This window comes from Ailuropoda melanoleuca, chromosome 11, assembly GCF_002007445.2.
Source record: "Ailuropoda melanoleuca isolate Jingjing chromosome 11, ASM200744v2, whole genome shotgun sequence".
Classification (NCBI taxonomy): Eukaryota; Metazoa; Chordata; class Mammalia; order Carnivora; family Ursidae; genus Ailuropoda; species Ailuropoda melanoleuca.
In genome coordinates this window covers 23,736,603-23,757,023 of record NC_048228.1, presented here as the reverse complement: position 1 = coordinate 23,757,023, position 20,421 = coordinate 23,736,603, and the positions used below count along the sequence as shown (strand labels likewise).

The following is a 20,421-nucleotide window of genomic DNA, read 5'->3' as shown; positions in this document are numbered from 1 at the left end:
GGCCTGTGACTGTCCCCTCTGTGTTCCTAATGACCCATCCAGGAGGCCAGCTCAGAAGAGGTCCTCCATTAGTAGCCATTAAATTGCCTTAAACATGGATACCGTCTGTGATACCAGCTTTCAGGTATCTTGTCGGTCATCTGTATGAAGGGAGGGTCCTCTTGTCACCATAGAAGAGGCTGCCACTCAGTTTAGAAGACTTCTGATATCATAAAATTATAACGATGGCATTTTGAAGAACTTGGGCAATCTGAATAAAGATCAGGAAAGTTTCACAGATGAGAGGGCAACTAGGTCAGGTCTCAGGGAGGGGTGGAGGGAAGAAGGAAGGCATATGTTACACAAACAACCGTAGGTGGGGGGTGTCACTCCCGTTTCACAGCTGAGGAAAGCGAAGAGTGAAAAGCTTAGGTAGACTGCTCAGGCAAACAGCTGATTGAAAATTCCTAACTATCTGGTACCAAAATGTCTACAGGCTTCTCTGGGAAAGTCCATTGAAATTTCAGCACCAAAACGAAGTTCTAAAATATTAAGCAGGGTCGTCTGGTTCTAGCTAAGAACCAAATAAATGATCTGCAGGCTATGCTGTCTACCGAGAAACACCAAAGACCTACCCTACCCCCTCCTTCCTCGGCAGAGGAAACGGGCTTTGCAAGCAGGGGAACGGCATGGGTGGCGGCCGTGGTGTGGGGGGGGAACTGCTCATAATCTTGCTTGGAGTGACAGCAGGACTCCTAAGGGTGAGGATGGAGGCGAGCAAGAAAGACCAGACCGAAGGGAGAGCCCAGGAGAGCTGACAGGTAGATAGATCCACACTAAGTGGTTTGCATTTTACTTTCCAGACAACAAAAAGCACCCACTGTTTTTAAGTTGGGAGGTGGCACAATCGATTGTATTTTAGCAAATCCCTCTGGGAGCAACACGGAGGATCAACGGGCAGAAAAGCAGCTGGAGGTGGGAAAACTATCCAAAGGCTATTCCAATAATCCAGAGAAAGTCTGAGCCTCTGAGCGCGGGCTGTGGCCATGATGAGAGGAAAGATTCAACCCACACAGGCCACAGAGGACAGACCTGATGGGACCTGGACGTGGGCTGCTGGAGAGGGAGCGGAACAGAGGTAGCCCCTTTGGAAACAGGTTGTCACTGGGAAAGATGTCAGTGCACTGTGAATTCAAAGCTTAGCTAAACTAAGTCAACTTACAAAGCCAGACTCCCACCAGGGCTGGTGGCCAATTGGCCAAAACCACGGTCACTACAGTAAAACAACAACAGCAACAACTAAACATCACCCATAAACACTTGACTGGGATCTAGCAATGGTTACTTGTAAAGACAAGAGCCTGATAGCAGGATGCAGTAATCAAGTCCCAGGCCATACTGATTTTTAAATAACAGAAAAAAGTACGTCAAGCCCCACTTTCTCACTAGAAATAGATTACTTGTAAGTATCTACATATCATCTCTACTGAGAAGACGTCTCTACGGAGCAAAAACTTCCGAGTCCTGGGCTGGAACGGGCCTGGGCGCCTCACGCGCAAGCCCTGGGCCTGCAGAGTTAAGAGGGCGCTTTGCTCGCTGACTTTCTCATTTGTTTCTTCAGCAGGCAGATTTGTGACTGGTCAGTAGGGAATGGTTGAGAAGAGTTAGGAGAAAGGGAAAGAAGGAATATTAAAGGGGCAAAAGGGGAAGGAAGGAAAAGAGAAAAACGCATACTAGATTGCAAAAACATAGCCGGTATAAAAACCATCCGATTTTTTTAAAGCACTAATTTGATTTTGGTGGAGTTTCCTCTTTAAAGGAGCAGTTGAATGCATCAGCATGAGCAAGAAGATTCACAAGCAAGTTGCCTCTGTTCATAACTAATGTCAGCAGTAGGACCAGAGAGTCGTTCTTACCATGTTTCAGATGTAGGCAGCTGTCATTCTTGGACCTGTACCTGCAGAAAATTGTGTCTTTAACAAATTTTTATTGAAGAGGTTTTTGTACATTCCAAATACGTAGTAGCTACAACATCACGTGGACTTGTTTGCTTTACTTTTCATGGTTCTTATACCAGCCGTTTTTATTTGTGCAGTACAAGTAGTGGCCTTGCTTTTAATGAAAGAAAAAGGGAAAATAAATAGGACCTCACTGGTTGATGCCTTGAATTAATGTCCAGGAAAGATAAACCCTATTGCCATGTTTTCTATTTTCAGAAAACCCAAACCACAGAAAAGATTCTCAAGGACACATAAGGTTGCATATTATCAAATCAGAATAGGCATTGTTACTGTGAGGAATTGTGCAGACACAAGCACAGCAGACGTGTTACAGAGGATACAGACCACGAAAGCAAAAACAAGACAAAAACCACCAGTTAACAACCAGGAGTCCAGGGGACAGGGTTAGGCAAAGAGTGTTCAGACATACCTTCACATAGTCACATTTAAAAGAAAGGTCTTTTAAATATTTTTAAAGAATCTCAGGAAGGAAATCAGAGTTTAGGAAATCACAGGTTATAGTTGCAGAATGAGGTGCAGGCTACTTTAAAGGTGTTTATCACAAGCAGCAGAACCAACCGCAAGTCCCGTGGTGCCTACCTGATGTCGACTCCTGGAGTTTCTCTCTCTTCCTCTTCTTCTTCTTACCCTGGAAGACGATGGGCACGTGGTCACGTTACAGACTGGACTGTGAACACAGGCATGAGTGTGACGCAACAGTACAAAACGCAGGCAGGCAACAAAGAGAAGGGCCTCGTTCTCGCTCTCTTTACCATCTATACCCAGAAACAGAGCGAGAGAAAGAGACCTTTGTCTCTACCGCTGCACACTTTACGGTCAGTACTGGCAGTGGAAGTGGTCTCCCACACACACACTAGGGTAAGGATGTCCTAGACCTGTGGCCATGGATGCCTGTTCAAACCAAGCCCACTTATGGAGGCATTCTGTTATCAACCCCCATGCTTAGACCCACTTCTGGTAGGGTTCATGATAAACCTTCCTTCCTGTCAATTCCACCATGTAATTAAAAATTCACGATAGTAGGTGAAGACTCTTAGCCCCCATGGCACAGGCATGACATCATCAAGGATAGCGGCAGAAAGGTAAGATTGAACCTGAGAAACTGAAAGGTAATTTCAAAGACATTTCTGGCAAATTTGGACTTTACTTCCTAAAACACACAATAACACGAATACTCATGCTATCTTACACACATCTCAAAATCAACTCTAGCACAGATTTATAATTTTAAGTCCCGTTTACAGTGGTCTAATTTTCTATTTTTCTTCATAATTTCCCCTAAAAAATAATTATAATAGGGCATAGACACAGTACATATTCAGTTTATATGTTTAGTAAATGGCCGACCTGGATTAGGACAGTATTTTTATTTTTTATTTTATTTATTTTTTAAGATTTTATTTATTTATTTGACAGAGATAGAGACAGCCAGTGAGAGAGGGAACACAAGCAGGGGGAGTGGGAGAGGAAGAAGCAGGCTCATAGCAGAGGAGCCTGATGTGGGGCTCGATCCCATAACACCGGGATCACGCCCTGAGCCAAAGGCAGACGCTCAACTGCTGTGCCACCCAGGCGCCCCTAGGACGGTATTTTTAAATAACTATAACAGAACACATATCACACCCAATAGTTCTATCTTATGTCTGCTGTAATAATCACATTAACAAAGAACAAAACACAAACTATATGATGACATTGAAGATACTGTGTGAATATATAAAAGTCTCTATTTTTATGCACCTCAGAATAGCTTTTCTACATGTCACATGACCTGACCGCTGAAGCTTTAAAGCTTTGGAAGGTTGACTTAAACTATCCTCCCAAACAGCAGATATCCTTGACCCTGGGAAATGGCATATCAAAGAGAATGGAGCCATCTTCAACACTACTATTAAAAGCACCCTGGGGGGAGGGAAGCAGACAGAGGGAGAGCGTGCTTCTCAAGGGCTTCCCCTATCTTCCTTTCAAATGGCATAACTGTGGTTTTCAGAACATGCTATGAGGTTGTTTCATGTGTCATGAACTTCTCCTCACTTTCTCCTCCTAGCTCCCACTTGCCCTTCAACACTCATCTCAAGTGCCTGCTCTTCCAGGAACCTTCTCAGCCCCACTCACCTCCCATCCCCTACGGCTGGGTCCTTCCCCACCCCACTCTCAGGCCGACCTCACCGCCAGAACCCAACTCCTCCCCGCTGCTGTAAGCAGGCTGTGTCCCTGAGCCCCTCACCACATGGCCCTCGGCTCCTAAGAGCACGGCCTGAGCCTCTCAGCACATCTCTGCCACTTTGTGCATGCCCAGCATACGTGACCGTGACCTGACGTGTTGGACCGCTAGTGCCTTTGTGAAATAACCTGCATTATACTCTAGGTATGAACCAGCGTTTCAAGAGAACCAACATTTTATGGTAGACAAAAAAAGACCTAAGTAGTTTGGATGTACTGATGTCAACTTAGACCAAAAACTCATTTGTGTGTGGTAAATACAAAAATATTCTTCATTACAATTATATGTAATACTGGGGATATTAAGCATTAAATTTTAAAATCTCTAATAATACAAATATCTGGCTGATCTCACCTAAGAAAATGTGTACTGTTGATTTATGAAAACTTCGGTTATAAAAGTTATAAAAAATAAAAATGATAAGAACCGAAGTTATAAAATCTATGATGCTACAGAATGGAGCATTTTAATATTAAATAATTGAGATGTAATATTTAATATGATGAGGCTAAGAATAGCGATCTGACACTAACTGCTAAGATACAAGGCATGTATCTTGTTTAGACTCCATTCCTATGCGGTTACTTTAAGAATAATCTCTTTTGCTAAAGTGCTATCACTTGATTGACTTCTGTTTGCCTTAGTAATTAATAGGCTTTTTTTGTTGTTATAAAAATCATATGTGACAAAGCTGGGTTTTCCCTTCATTCCAGGGGCTTCCACAATCAAGTTACGCAAAACGATTTCCTTTAAAAATTGTGCAGAAGAACATCTTTAAAGGTAAATTCACATTATACTGGCTTTCCTCGAAACTTTGTTCTCCTCTTCCCACATGGAGAAAAGGAGAGGGGGACAGAATATGTGTTTAGCTCTTTTTAAAGTTTTATCCTCTATCTAAGATTCAGAAACAGAAACTTCCCTCAGAGACATTCAACAAGCAATGCTAAATCTGTCTCTACAAATGCACAGCACATCTCTTCCATGGGTCAAATCTATCCAGAAAGATGCTAATTATTGCCCAGAGAACAGAAGCACAGCTCAAGGGAGAAAACTCTTGAATTAAAGCAGTCTGCTTAAGAAGGTGCTGGAAAGACTGTGCTAGTCTGCTGCAGAGAAGGCGAACTGCACAGACTTTGAAAGTCAGGGAGACCCGGGTACAACTGCCATTTAGCCACTACATGGCCTTGGACTAATTACCTAATCTGCCTGACCCCTCCATTTCCCCGATATTGCATTAAAATGCAATAATACTATTTATGACCCTAAATTATTACAAAGATTAGAAAATACCACAGAAAACATTTAAGACAGCTCTTGACAATAGGCATGTGGTAGTTATTAAAACAACCAAACAAGAGCTCAGGAGAGTCCAAGAGCTGCTGCTCCCCAGCCGGCACCCTTGGCTCCTCCTTCCTGTGCCGTAGTTGTGGCCAGAGTTCAAGCTTCAAACCCTGACCAGTAACGACTTTCTTCAGAGCACGTTACAGGAAACAAATGTGTTCCAAACGTCCTGGTGTTCCATTATATGGGATGTAGGAACTCAGACGCGGGGCCCCACAGGACCATCAACAGCAGTGGTCACACACTAAATTATATATTGATTAATGGCGTCGCCCTCGCCCTTTTTAAAAGGGACGATTCCACCTAATACTGAGGCTGCCCTAAGTTGGCTTTTCTTTTTTCTTTTTTTTTTTTTTTAAAGATTTTATTTATTTATTTGACAGAGATAGAGACAGCCAGCGAGAGAGGGAACACAAGCAGGGGGAGTGGGAGAGGAAGAAGCAGGCTCATAGCAGAGGAGCCTGATGTGGGGCTCGATCCCATGACGCTGGGATCACGCCCTGAGCCGAAGGCAGACGCTTAACCGCTATGCCACCCAGGCGCCCCTAAGTTGGCTTTTCTAATGCCAGGTGCGCACGGAACACTGAAAATGATCTTTAAATTTTAAATTAGCAGCTTAAATAATCAACATTGTTTCTTCCATAAAATATAAAAGTGAAATATATAATTTATAATACACTTTTTCTCAGTAATAGTCTTTGCTGTATCAAGACCACGTTAGTAAAATCTACAAATTCTAAAGTAATAAAATAATGGGCCTTATAAGTGGGGTATTCTGGCCAATTAGTACAACTTAAAAAATATAATACCTACTCCATCTGAATAAAACACATAACAGACATCAAGGTACAGTAACATGAAACAAATTTTTAAATCCAGCTTTAATTAGTCTGTGGCAAAACAGTCACTCGAATGCATTCTTTTTTTCAGAGTTAGATAGGGGCGCATGGGTGGCACAGCGTTTAAGCGTCTGCCTTCGGCTCAGGGCGTGATCCCGGCGTTATGGGATCGAGCCCCACATCAGGCTCCTCCGCTGGGAGCCTGCTTCTTCCTCTCCCACTCCCCCTGCTTGTGTTCCCTCTCTCGCTGGCTGTCTCTATCTCTGTCAAATAAATAAATAAAATCTTTAAAAAAAAAATTTAAAGAGTTAGATAATATCCTTTCAGAAAGAAATCTGACAGTAAGTATCAAAGAGCCTTTATAATACTGACATCCTTTAACTCAATTCCACTACCGTGAATCTATCCTACAGAAGTAATAGCCCTAAACACAGAAAAAAAAATTGTTATGCATCAATATCTTCATTGTAGGATTATTTCCAATTGTAAAAAAAAAAAAAAGTAACTTAAATGTCTAAAAAACAAGAAAAAAATGGTTAATTGTGACATTCACTCAAAATACTATAATATAGCCATTAAAATTGATGTATAGAAACACTATGCCATAACAGAAAAATGCTTATATATAAGAGCATGACACAAAAGTCTATGTATACACACACACATCACATACATCCAAGTTAAAAAACCATATACAAAGAAAAAATACCTGGAAGATAATGTAACTAGTTATTACTAGTCACCTTTACATGATGAGATTAGGGGCTTTTAATTTTTAAAGATGTACTTATATGAGAGAGAGAGAAAGAGCAGGAGGGAGAACCTCAAGCCGACTCCCTGCTGAGCACAGAGCACAATTCAGGGCTTGATCCCACCACTCTGAGACCATGACCCACGCTGAAATCAAGAGTTGGCTGCTTAGCTGACTGGACCACGCAGATGCCCCAAGACTACAGGCTTTTTAAAGAAATTTTTTGCCAACATTTTAATGGATTTTTTTGGATTAAAGTTTTACCTAAAAAAGGTATTATATAATCAGAGGAAAAAAATTATGACAGCTCAGAGCTTTCAAAATGCAATATATCCATGAAATCTATTATAAAGTTCATTAACTTCCAAAAATAGGAAATCACACCAGCATTACATATACAATAGTCCTCCCTTATCCGTAACTTTGTTTTCCACAGTTTCAGTTACCTTTGGTCAACCAGGGTCTGGAAGCAGACAATCCTCCCCCTGACATGGTGTCAGGAGGTAACCAACAGCCTAACACAGAATCACAGTGCCTACGTCAGTCAGTCACCTCACTTCATGCCATCATGTTATCATCTCACAGCATCACAAAGAGAGGTGAGTACAGTACCATAAGATATTTTGAGAGAGACAGACTACATTGACATAACTTTTGGTACAGTATATTGTTATGACTGTTCTATATTGTTGTTGTTACGCTTAGGGTGTCCACTTTATAAACTTTATCATAGGTATGTACGAACAGGAAAAAACAGTGCATATAGGGTTCAGTACTATGGCTGGTTTCAGGAATCCACTGGGAGTCCTGAAACGTATCCCCAGTGAATGAGGGAGGATGGAAGCTACTGTCCTCTAAAGCAGAAAAGTAGCAGAAAGAGGGCGCCTGGGTGGCTCAGTTGGTTAAGCGTCTGCCTTCGGCTCAGGTCATGATCCTGGGGTCCTGGGATCGAGCCCCACATTGGGCTCCCTGCTCAGCAGGGAGTCTGCTTCTCCCTCTCCTTCTACCTGACACACCCCCTGCTGTCAAAGAAATAAATAAAATCTTAACCAAAACAAAACAAAACAAAAGTAACAGAAAGAAAGTAACAGAAAGAAAGACTGAGCGAAAGGAGAGAGCTGTTGGGACGCGGAAGGAGCTTACGTAATTGTCTCTTGCCGACCAGCCTGGGTAGAGCTGCATATGTAGCTGTCTTTCCTTCCGGGCTAATTCGTAGTATTTTGCCTGCTCTTCACGGGAGAGGGCATGCCACTAAAACAGGCAGAGGGAGGAAAACAAGTCAAATCCACGTCCGCAAAAGAGCAACAATATTACAGACTTCATGTTTCAAACATTAAGGAATGAAAATATTAAGCACGTAAGCACTGACTTATTTCTAAACGCAGAGGAGCGAGCGCCGCAGAAATCCACTCGGAGCCTGGCAGCGAGAGTGAAGCTCAGACGTCGGTCTCTGTCCTGGTCTCCCATATCGCATGAACACGTCAAAGGCAATCAAATACCCGAAGTAAAATGATCTGTCACCCACCCTTTCTCTTTTCCAGTAGAAATTAGACAGAACTTTCGCTGGTGAACCTCAACACCCAACTTAGTGCTTTTTCAGTCTGTACCATATTCTGATATTTGAGACCAAGCACCATTTTTTTATGCAAAATGGGATCATTTCCAGATGTCTTTTCCATACAGATGCGTCCTCACCTCACATGGACAGTCTCCCACTCTGTCACATGAAGAGTCTGAAACCTTCTTCCTATGATTCTGTCTATAAAGCAAGACCTCAAGTCAGTCTGTCTCAGTCCCATCACCCTCCCCTCACGCTACGTGTCTAGAGGGAGCACACCGACAACACTGTCTAATCACACGTGCACTCTTTATGGCTATGGTTTTTAGCTTCCTTCGGATGGAAAGCAAGGAACGTGGTCTAGGTTTATTTTGCCATCTAGAATCTGGGCCTGTAGTATCTAATCTGGAGAATGCAGTGGCTGATACCCTGCGAACTTTCCATTTCCCTTTTAATAACGGACACAAATTATGTCGCATATACAGCAAAATAGCTTATGTACGCAAGGCATCCATTTGGGAATTTAAGCAGCTTACATTTGCACATTGTTTTGCATAGGTTTGCACAGGACTCGCTCTAGGTGCCCTAACAGGCGGTTTTCAAGTATTTTCCCCACTTCTTCAATGCTAGGAACCTTCCAGGAGAACTAGCTGGACTCTGGGGGACCAACTAGCCAGAGGGGTTGGCACGGAGGCCCAGCCATGGGAGGGGCAGACCTGACCCACACCACACGAACTCCCACACTCTGGGTCGGCTCCCACCTGCCCACTCCTGCTTGCCCCAGCTCTAGGGTGCTAGGAGACTCCTGCTCATTCCTGGCTGCGCTGCCTAATTGATTTTAATTTCCCTGTCCTAGTTTTACAAAATAAGGAAAAGAAAAGAAAGGTGTGACTGAACTGGGGTGGAGAAAGGACAGAGGAGTGAGGGAGAGAGATGATGAGAGAGAAAAAGTTCTCCTGGGGGAGGCTCCTGAGGTATGGCTAGGCAGCTTTCCTCAAGGACACAGACCCCTGCTGCCCCCATTTGTTCCAGGGCAAGGGACCTGATCTCAAGGAGAGCGGTCACACCCCGCCCTCTGACTGCAGCTTCCAGCACAGGCAGTGCCCAAGGGCAGGGCAGCGGGTTCAGCTCCTCCCAAAGTCCCGGAACGGCCCGGGCCTCTACGCGGGGTAGGACAGAGGGCCTGTGTTTAAATCGCTTTAGAAGTGCAGAGTATCAAGTAGTTAAGAAGCAGGGCACGCCACAGCAGGACTCAGGTCTGAACTGAAGGCTAATCAGGCAATATGCTTTTCTTTTAAAAAATGATGGGGGGGGGGCAGACACTGGGGAGGTGGCAGGAAAAAAAACCCTGAAGAAAGTTACCTGAGAGACAGTGCTTTGTACCCGCAGAGGGAACACAATCAGGGAAATCAAGCCTAAGAAGGAGGCATGTCTGGGGCAGTACTGAGAGTTTATTTTTTTTTTTATTTTTTTATTTAAAAAAAAATTTTTTTTTTAAAGATTTTATTTATTTATTTATTTATTTATTTGACAGAGATAGAGACAGCCAGCAAGAGAGGGAACACAAGCAGGGGGAGTGGGAGAGGAAGAAGCAGGCTCATAGCAGCGGAGCCTGATGTGGGGCTCGAACCCATAACACCGGGATCACGCCCTGAGCCGAAGGCAGACGCTTAACCGCTGTGCCACCCAGGCGCCCCAGTACTGAGAGTTTAAACCAGGCTTCTGCTAACCACTGGCCTCCCTCAATCTGGAACACTGACCCAGTGCTAGAGACTGCCACAGGGCGGGAAACAAGCTGGACACAGTGGAAAAGATGCGCTTGTTTGCTTGTTTGGGTTTTTTGTTTTGTTTTTTAAGAAAAGACTGATCATTAATATTTACACACTTCTGGTGCTAAATGTGATCGGCAACAGGCGAAATGTCACCAAAAAGGAACAAGCAGGGAGATAAAAAGGAAAAAAAAAAGAATTATGACTTTTGTAAATGTGTTTATTCATTGGACAAGTCGGAGCTCTCTTAAACTAATGCGATACTCAACGGTATAATTTTACATAGTTTCTGGCAGCTTTATAATTTGCTGAGAAAACCTGCAGTAAGTTTTATAAAACTTATCTCTCAAAATATGTATGGAGGTTAGGTCTTCTGCCCAAACAACCAGTTATTTTTGAGTTAAAATGGGACATTTAGGTTGACAAAATGATCCCAGCTAACAAAACTGAGCAAAATGCAAGGAGAAAAAGCGGGCCGCAATCTATTTACTTGAATTTTAAATTGCTTTTAGTTCCCTGATATTTCTAATGCACAAAATCTACCCACAAATAAAAGACCATTTACCAGAGTAAAACAGTAGGTAAAACAATGGTATTATAGCCTTGTAAATGAGAACAAAGAGTCTGGTACAAACTAGAAAGATGGTCTTTCTTTATAGGAATTTCTTTTTTTTTTTTTTTTTAAAGATTTTATTTATTTATTCAACAGAGATAGAGACAGCCAGCGAGAGAGGGAACACAAGCAGGGGGAGTGGGAGAGGAAGAAGCAGGCTCATAGCGGAGGAGCCTGATGTGGGGCTCGATCCCACAACACCGGGATCACGCCCTGAGCCAAAGGCAGACGCTTAACCGCTGTGCCACCCAGGCGCCCCTCTTTATAGGAATTTCTGAAACACAATGGGCTTTTAAACAACTTTTCTATCTCTTGCTTACTGAAAACTGAATTTTTTTTTCTTTTTAATCAGATTTCATTGTCAACATTTCCCAAGTTGTTGGGAAAATACCAATTTAACTTTAGAAAACATATACGGTCCAGGACAAAAAAAATTCTGACAGTAAATTTGCGACAAATGGACTTTAACAGCCTGGAAGGTCTGAAAAGTCTTCTTTTCAAGTAAGATCTGTGCTGTTATTATTTGTAACATGAAGGAGAAAACTATTAATTCATAAGACTGAACATTTCTTTTCAGAGATACAGTATAGACGAATAAAATAAAAAAGATAAAATGTTCCAGAATGGATTTAAGGTCTACTTTAAAGAATTCTAAATATCCTGGTGTAAAACTTCGTGATTTTAAAGCAGGAACTTTAAAGAACTAGCAAGGACTACCCTGCCAGAGGGGAGTTATGAAAGGACAGAAAACCTGATCTTAATCAAAGATCTCAGAGACCTATAAATAGAAACAGGTGTCCAAATCAAAGACAGAGAGAGATCCCAAATGAGAACCATCTTTTAGGACACACGCTCTGATCTGGGGATCATTAAGGGAGCTGAGAAAGTAGCAATTGTTGGAAACGTGCATTAAAAATAGGAAGCATATCTCCGTATCATATCCTTACTTACTCTCTTGAGCAGGAAAATAATTCCCACTGGAGGGCCAGAGGACCTTTAACTCAAAAAAGGAAAAAAGCTAAGAGTTTTATATAAACTGAAAAAAGAGCATCAACCCTTCTTTCCCTCTGGTTTCTTCTTTTAAAGGGTCAGGGAGAATGGTCACCAGCCTTTAAGCTTTTAAGGCGAAGTTCCCCAAAGATGATGGGAATCATTTATCTGCTATGCTCTGCTTGGGAAATCACTGTAATTATTGTTATTAAGTGTTTAAGAATCCACAGGGAAGGAGAGTATTGTACATGGGGCACCAAGAGAGCTATAATCTGCCACCACACCCCACCCCTGAAACCCCGGTGTCCTGCAGTTGGAAATAACTGCATTTTTATTCTATCCAACAGGAATCGATAATGTGAGAAAGCTTACTTCCCTTCATCTGTTCACATGGCCTGGAAATCTCCTGCATGTCTTCCATTACGAATGTTGAAATTTATTAAGTTTGTATCAAACATGGTAAAAATTACCCACAACAGCTAAAACATGATCATCTAAGTTTTACAAAGGTTGTTAGACCTTCCTTGCCTAAATGTTCATTTACAAATCATGAATTTGAGAGGTTGCAAAAACAAATACATAAGATCATAATTTAAGTACCTATCACACATATATGAAGACTATCAACAAATTAAAATGTAGCATTTCTAAAATTATAATGTAATATTAGAAAAATTCCAATTTTTTCCACCACTCCTCAGATACCTAATGTTTTAAAACTATTTCAATCCTGAGAAAAGCACCTGGACAGACTTCCTAGCCTCTGGGCTGGTGGCTGGATAAAGAAATCTTGGAGTGTCTGTCCTAGTTGTAGCCTAGTGCCTGATATATAGTAGGTGATCAGAAAAGTATCTTGGCATGAGTAAAAGAAGGAACGAAAAGGAAAGGGGTCATGCAGAAACCATGCACATAATACACTTTAAGAAAGACCCAGAGAGCAATTTCTCTAGAATAAAGACTTCTCTGGCCCATCTAAATTCTTCCAGTTAAAGTTTCTGAGTAGAACAGATCTACTTCTGTCTCGGAAGGAGTGGCTACTGTGTTTGCCTGGCTTCTTCCATAAGCGTGGCTGGTACTGCAAGGCCTTTCTATAGGTCCCTATGTGGGCTAAGCGCTTTCTTGCTTCAGACATGAGTGCACACACCTGTCACTCCATCTGGGGAGGAGCCACCTCTTCCCACTAATCACGTGGTTAATTTCTACTCATTCAGGTCTCAGCTTAAATACCATTTTCTTAGAGAGGCCCTTCCCTGGCCCCCTGTGATTCTTTCTCACAGAATCTTACTCTTTACATTCACAGTATTTATCACAATTTTAATTATACACTGGGTAGTTATCTGTCTAGCATCTGTATCCTGTCACAAAACGTTAAGCTCCATGAAGACAAGGACCCTATTTTATTCAGCAATTATTATCTAATGCCTACCAGAGTACCTGGCACATAAAAGAAACCCAAAAAATGATAACAGGGAAAACAGTTAACATTTACAGGAGGTTTTCTATTGCTAGGTACAATCTAAGTTGTTAACAATGCATTCTATCATTTAATCCTCCTAAAGATTATTATCCTATCTTCTGTTACTTCCCAAAGTGGCTGGTGATTATACAAACACATTCTATGATCACCTTTAATGAAACAGTTCCAAGGTCACCGTAAACATTTACATCCCACCCCACTACTTACCCTTCTGCCTAGAATCTGGTTGATAGCTGCACTTTCTTTTAAAGTACACTCAGCTACGACATTCGCTCTCATTTCTTTCATGTATAACATAAAAGCATTCAGAGGCTTCTTAATGTGAGGTCTTTTTGGCTCCTGTTCCTTTCTCTGTTCATGCTGAGGCTTCCTAAAAGGTGGTTGGGATGGTGTGGGGTGGGGGAGGGAGGGACAGGGGAAGGAGGACATGGGAGGAGAGAAGCAGAGCATGCGTTCATGTCACCAAACTCAGGCCCGGACAACCCTCCAGGAGCTCCCAGAACAGCATCAGATTAGAAAAACAACTCAGGAGCAGTAAGGTCCCTTTGGTTTGAGGAAGTTTACCGATAGCTATAGAAGTGTTTGACACAAAACGGGCCCTGAGCCTGAGCTCCTTGGTTACCTTAGGAAAAGCCGAACACATAGTAGGGTGGTTATTCCTCTTTCAGAACTGAGGTTAACGCTTTGGGTCAAGGCCCCCTTGGAGAAGCTAATGAAACTTTAGACCCCCCCCCCCAAACAAATGCATGTTGGCTTTGCCTGAATGTGCAGGGGTTTCACGCACTGTCACATGCTCCCTGCTTCCCCATCCTCCCGTCCCAGGCTACAGACCCTAGATTAAGGAATTCAATTACGAATCTCTTCAGGGAATTTAGTCCTGCTGTAACAGCCTGAGACAACCCTGGCCTGATAGGGTTGGTTTGTCCCTTTCCCTTGGATTCTGTGTTTCTGAAGCTTGGAGCAGGGTGAAGTGCATGTCCAGAAGGAAATGCATGGGCCCTCCAGTCTATTGCCCTCAGGGACCATCAGTGCAACAATGAGAACCCAATTAAAACCTCGTAGTGAATTGCTAAACGGCTCAAGATTATTCCATGCCCACACTTTGAAGATTACTCCGTTTTGGTGAGGCTCCCTTGATCTTTTGAGGCCTGTGCTCCATTCCAATCTTAAAATCAGTGCAGTGAGAATCAAGCTGCTTAAAGTCCTCAGGGGCAGAACTTTCAAGGCAGAGACACAGTGATTTTCATAATAAAAGAGAGAGAGGTAATGTTCAACAACAGCAAGAAGAAACTGTGTTAAATCCTCAGTTCGTTAAGGCACTCCCAGGTGAAACCAGACTGCAGACTCACACGTGCATTAGGTCACTGTCAGTGTGGGGGTGCTCCTGTTTGACCTGAGGCGTTACGATAGCTGGATGAGGGATGCCAGTTGTGTGGGGACCAGGAGGACCAGGAATCATATGATGGGAAAACCTGAAGAAGGAAAGAAAGGAAAACATATGTACTAGTGGCGGTGTAGCAAAAGGAGGCAGAATTCTGAAACAATCCACTAACTGCTATTGGCTGAAAGTGAAAACACATTTTTACACACGGGAACATTAACTAGGAATTCGAGTGGCCAATAATTAATTTCTCTCTGTTTGCAAGTGGAAATATTTATACTTATTCCGTGTATAACAGAATTTTTTTCAACTAACAGAATCAGACATTTTTACTGGGAGGGCTCTAGGTCGTAGAATTAAAAAAAAAAGTCAATTTTCTTGCAAAGCAGTTTTCAAAGAAGAATTTCAACAAGTGTAATTGCTGGAAACATAACACTTTATTAGGATTTAGCTTTTTAAATGATTTTTAAATGAAAGCTAAAGACACCACATTAAAATATCTCTGCCTACATCCCTAAGCACACCGTCATATTAAGTCTTCTCATACGGTTGCCTTCTTTATTGATATCTGGAGAGAACAATTTCGAAAATAAGGGACAGGAAGTTTGTTTTCAGTCCCCAATTTAATAAAGCTGCCATCAGTATCTTCTAAAATAATTTATACAGAAAGAAAGTACTACTTGAAAGATCTAGTCTTATGGAAAACTGATAATAAAATTAAGGGAAGGGTACAGTTCTGCACCAGGTAAAAACCACACACGCTAAAGGCTTTTCTCCCGAGTACACTTGGTAGAGCATTAAAAAAAATCTTAAAATATCCACCACCATACAACACAAAGGAGGGCAACTGCCATGCAAGAAAAATAAAAGTACTTTCAATAAATGCTTTGGATAAATTTGAATATGCTTTAGAAATCTGTGCTTTTCAAATGGTTTTACTTACTTATTTACTTACTTATTTACTTATTAGCAAGCTCCATGCCCAACGAGGGGCTTGAACTCACGACCCTGAGATCAAGAGTTGTGTGCTTTACTGACTGGGCCAACCAGGTGCCCTGCTTTTCAAACTGTTTTAAAGTGAACATTTAATTCAGCAACAACAATGTTCTCAGGTCTTTTATCATAGCCAGCACAATTAATTCCTTCACCTGAGAAGGAAAGAAGGAACTCTGCTTGGATCAGAGACAAATTTTTAAAAATTAAGGAGGCATGGGAAAAATGCAGCTATGCTGATCACGTAATGAAGCTCTGCCACATGCACCGCTTGCAAAGATACGTGATGCTGGTTACATTTGCATGGGACAAAATCCTGTCACCCGAGGGTTCTCACAGTGTTCAAAGGTGCAAAAATATATTTCGGGGGAAGGATATTAATTTCATCCCCTCCAACCAGCTAGATTTACAATTTGCTGAGCACATAATGATTTTTTTAAAAGCTGAAATTCTCCACAGAAATTGCAAATTTCATAGCTATGTAATAAAAAGTGAAGATTCACAAGCAATCACTAGCCCGACAGTTGGACTTGCAGCACGATGACGCTAGCCCCCTCGAAGAAGCCACACCGAACACACAGGTGACGCACAACAAATGTGTGTGTACGTCAAGCACAGGGCCATCCTCTCCAGAAGCAAAAGCATGACACAGAGCAGTGTGGCACGGCCGCTCTCACAGAGCTTCGCTCCAACTAACACGTGTCCACACAGGGCCTGATTCACACACTAGGACACACCCCCCGCGGGGCCTGACAGCCAAGCAGCACCGTCTTTCTCTTCTGACAGCCTTGGTCCAGGAAGGCTCTCGACTATCCGGGCATTTTCAAACACTGTCGCATTAAACGGATACAACCTTCCTCAAAGAAAGCAGATGACAGAACTCAGACCAAACCAGTCTTTACCCTCCCCTGCACCCCACTCCCGGCATAGTGTGAGTCAAACAAGCTCTTCTCAGAATGTCTGCTCTCGGGGCATTTCACATCCCACAGTCGGGTGGCAGTGAGTTCTTTTGGATGCAGTCTCCGGGGGGTGGCCGAGTCCACCTCCCTGAGGGCTGGGGCTGGGCCTGCTGGGGTGCAGCGTTTGGCTCCTGCCCAGGAATCTCTGCGACACCTAGTGTGGGAGCCAGGCACACTGCACAGACAGACGCGTGGCTGAGTTATGCACCCTCCTAGCCCACCGAGAGGCAAGCAGTGTCGCACAAAATGCAAGCGCAAGAGGGGCAGCTTGTCCTGGGTGCCCGGTTTCCACCTCCACCTACCTGGACATGGAAGTGTCGACTGACAGTGAGGATGGATAGGGTTGCCTGAATCCTCCCGTGATGGGATAGACAGGCTGACCTTGCCTGAGGTCACAGAAGAAAGGAAGCCATCAATGACGAAACACGAGTTACCAACCAGCAATAAGAGTTTGATGAGGGGAGAAGAGGGAGGTATTCAAAAGGAACTGCGTGGGGGTAATTACAGAGCACAGGATTTCTTCAGTTATCCAACTGCCTCCCTTCTTACCCTCCACCCAATCAAAGCACCATTTACCTGGAAAAAAATCTCCCACCCTCAACTTGAAAAGCAAACCAGCCCATGAATTCCCTTTTATCCCTTCCTCTCTCCTGACCCCACTAACGCTTTGAGCAAAATAGGCATATAACACATGTGTACTGAATATAACAGAACCATGAGAATGCTGAAATACTCCTTTCAGAATCTTTGAGAACTTCGGGGAAGGAAAGATAGAAGGGAAACAAATTTACATAAAAATGAACAAATATTTTTAAAAATGCTGCATTCCCCCACCCCTTTATATACCCATGCTATAGTCAAGAAATAAAAGATCAATTCATTGGAATTACTCCGTCTCCGCTCTGAGAATTCCATCTCTCTCTGTTTTTCCCTACATCTCACATTTCTCATTTACACAATCTATTTCCAGCTGCCACTCAGCACAGGATTACTGCCCCTAAGTACTAAGTTCAGACGGAATAATTGATATAGATTTGAAAGTGTATGCATAATCAATTAAACTCAAACAGTTGGCTGGGAGATTAAGTGAGAGAGAGAGAGAGAGAGAGAGTTGAAGAAGAGATAATGTAAGGATGACAAGGTAGGGAGAGTGGGGCCGTGATAGGGGACTCTGGGGACAGAGGGCCAGATAAAGAAAGACGGGTCCTCTGCTAAAGCTGAAGCAGTGTTTCCATGGAGTGAGCAGTGGGGAGGGAGGGCTGGAGAAGGAATGGGAGTGGGATGGGGGTAAACTGTGTGCTAACAATAACATGATAAAAATAGGCTGCACTATGTAAGTCTTTCTTCCAAAAATATATTTCCTTTCCTTTACCTTTATAATTTAAAAAGATTTCAAAACTGTGGTAAGAATTTTTTTTAGAAACAAACAACAAAATAGAGAGTGTTTGGATTCTGAAGAAAGGAAGCTCAAACATCAGGTTTCCACCTGTCTGAACTCAAACTGGTGCTTACTTTATTAACATTCAAAGGATGCTTTGTATTTTTGAATTTCTAGTTGTCATTTCCTTCACTTGCTCATTTTATAAGCAGTGTGTTTCGGTTTGTTTCAAGAATAAGTTGTTCATAAAAAACTAGACAAGAACCACACTGAGCATTCTGTATGGGCAGAGCAAATGCCCAAAGCCACGAACTGAATCCGTAAGACTATAAGCTTCAGAGCAAATGCTGCACAGTTTCTACACATATTAGCAAAGGGATTCAATCCATTTCAAAGTCTGTATATTTTTTAATCTTTCAAACTGAAATGAAATAAAGTTAGCACCTTGCTTGTTGATGTGAAATTTCTTCAACTCCACAAGTGTTATCATTCATAAAGCTAATTTCTATGAATGGAAAGAAGAACATATGCTCAAATGCCTGACTGAAGGCTGCAGGAAGGATCTTACCAGCCAAGAGGTGGGGTAATCTGTCCAACACCACCTGGAGACAGGGGATAAAAGGTGGGGATCTCAGGAGCTGGAGGATGTCTGGACATGCCTGTTCAAAAGAACAATGGAGAAGCAGAGTTTTCAGATTCACAGGACATCGGACTATAAGCAGAAAATAAAAGCAGTAGAATGTTTTATGCCATTAATACTTAAGGTCTAGCATGAAACAATGTTATTGGATGCATTTAACTGCAGTCAGTTTGTTAGTCTTTCTCAAGATTTCAAAATATGAAAAAATAGGTCTTTGGACATCTTGAAGAACTCTTAAAAGAGTAAATATGCCGCTAGTAAAACAATGACCATAGTAAGATTTTTAAATTATTTAGTTTGCCCTCATTATTTCACTTTGGTTAAGAAAATGGTAGACAGGGGCGCCTGGGTGGCTCAGTCATTAAGCGTCTGCCTTTGGCTCAGGGTGTGATCCCAGCATTCTGGGATCCAGCCCCACATCAGGCTCCTCCGCTGGGAGCCTGCTTCTTCCTCTCCCACTCCCCCTGCTTGTGTTCCCTCTCGCTGGCTGTCTGTCTCTGTCAAATAAATAAATAAAATCTTAAAAAAAAAAAAAAAGAAAATGGTAGACAGTTGTTTTTGTGTAGAATGGAAAATGACAGACTTCATAAGTAGATGGCCTGCCATGGTGCTCAAGGATTAGGTAAACTGCCACTTTCATATTTTCACTGGCTCCCTCATGGACACATAGATTTGGGAAATATGATACCTCAGAGGATCAAAGATTAATTAGGAATCATCTTCAGCCCCATAATGGTCACACTTGATATGATTCATTTGGTCTCTGCCACTTCAGCTCCAACTAAGCTCTTCATCAAGTTGAGTCCTCTGGGCTCCAAGGTCAAGCTGTTCTGGATTAGTTGTATTCCACAGAAAATGAGAATGCCACCAAATTGTTTCTTGAGCTCACACTCCCTGGGGCACACTGCCCTATAACTGTAAAAACCACCTAAAGATTATACCTAATCCTAGTCCCAAATGCATCTCTCTGTTTATATTTTACCTTGGGTACAGAAAAGAAGGGACACATGCATATAAATGGAAAATACAAAAACTTAGATTTGGGGGAAAGTGATTATGATTAGAAAAAAGCCACAAAGTTTCCTTATATAGCTAATCTGGCCTTAAAAGGCCACTTCCATATAACTTCCATATATGAGCACGCATTTCCAGGTTTACACCTGAAATATGCATTCAATGATTATATACTGACCAGTATGTGGAATCAAGTGAGCCTATGAAAGATGTTCTTTAGTAATTCTGCTTTCTTACTGTTTAAAATGCCTATGGGTTCATCTGGGTCTTATATTTAAGGTCTTGAACATATGGGAATGACTTAAGAAGTGTGGCCTTCAAAGTTGGTGTTAATTCGACTCTGAAGTTAGGACGAACTATCACTCAACTCTCATAGGAAGCAGGTAGGATGAAGGGTTTTAATCTCCCAAGAGAGAGCTTACATGAGATTAACTCATGTTTTGCTGTTTTTAAAAGATTGTCTCAAATCCCCTCCCCTGTCTTTTTGGCTAGAA

General features: G+C 42.4%; 1 protein-coding gene across 7 annotated transcripts in view; it reads right to left on the bottom strand.

The window, feature by feature from the left end:
* The window catches only part of LEF1 (lymphoid enhancer binding factor 1), a 118,969-nt gene that overhangs the window by 12,124 nt on the left and 86,424 nt on the right, over window positions 1–20,421 (bottom strand). For 3 of the 7 annotated variants that reach the window (XM_034671397.1, XM_002916937.4, XM_011221942.3), the window contains exons 5-11: window positions 18,842–18,932; window positions 17,198–17,281; window positions 14,912–15,034; window positions 13,770–13,932; window positions 8,299–8,406; window positions 2,580–2,628; window positions 1,896–1,936 (exon numbers count right to left, since the gene is read on the bottom strand). In XM_034671397.1, coding sequence (XP_034527288.1) covers window positions 1,902–1,936; window positions 2,580–2,628; window positions 8,299–8,406; window positions 13,770–13,932; window positions 14,912–15,034; window positions 17,198–17,281; window positions 18,842–18,932 — 653 coding nt within the window. In that variant the 3' untranslated portion in view covers window positions 1,896–1,901. The remainder of the gene's footprint in view (window positions 1–1,895; window positions 1,937–2,579; window positions 2,629–8,298; window positions 8,407–13,769; window positions 13,933–14,911; window positions 15,035–17,197; window positions 17,282–18,841; window positions 18,933–20,421) is intronic. The other 4 variants (XM_011221938.3, XM_011221941.3, XM_011221940.3 and 1 more) reach the window with 3 other exon arrangements.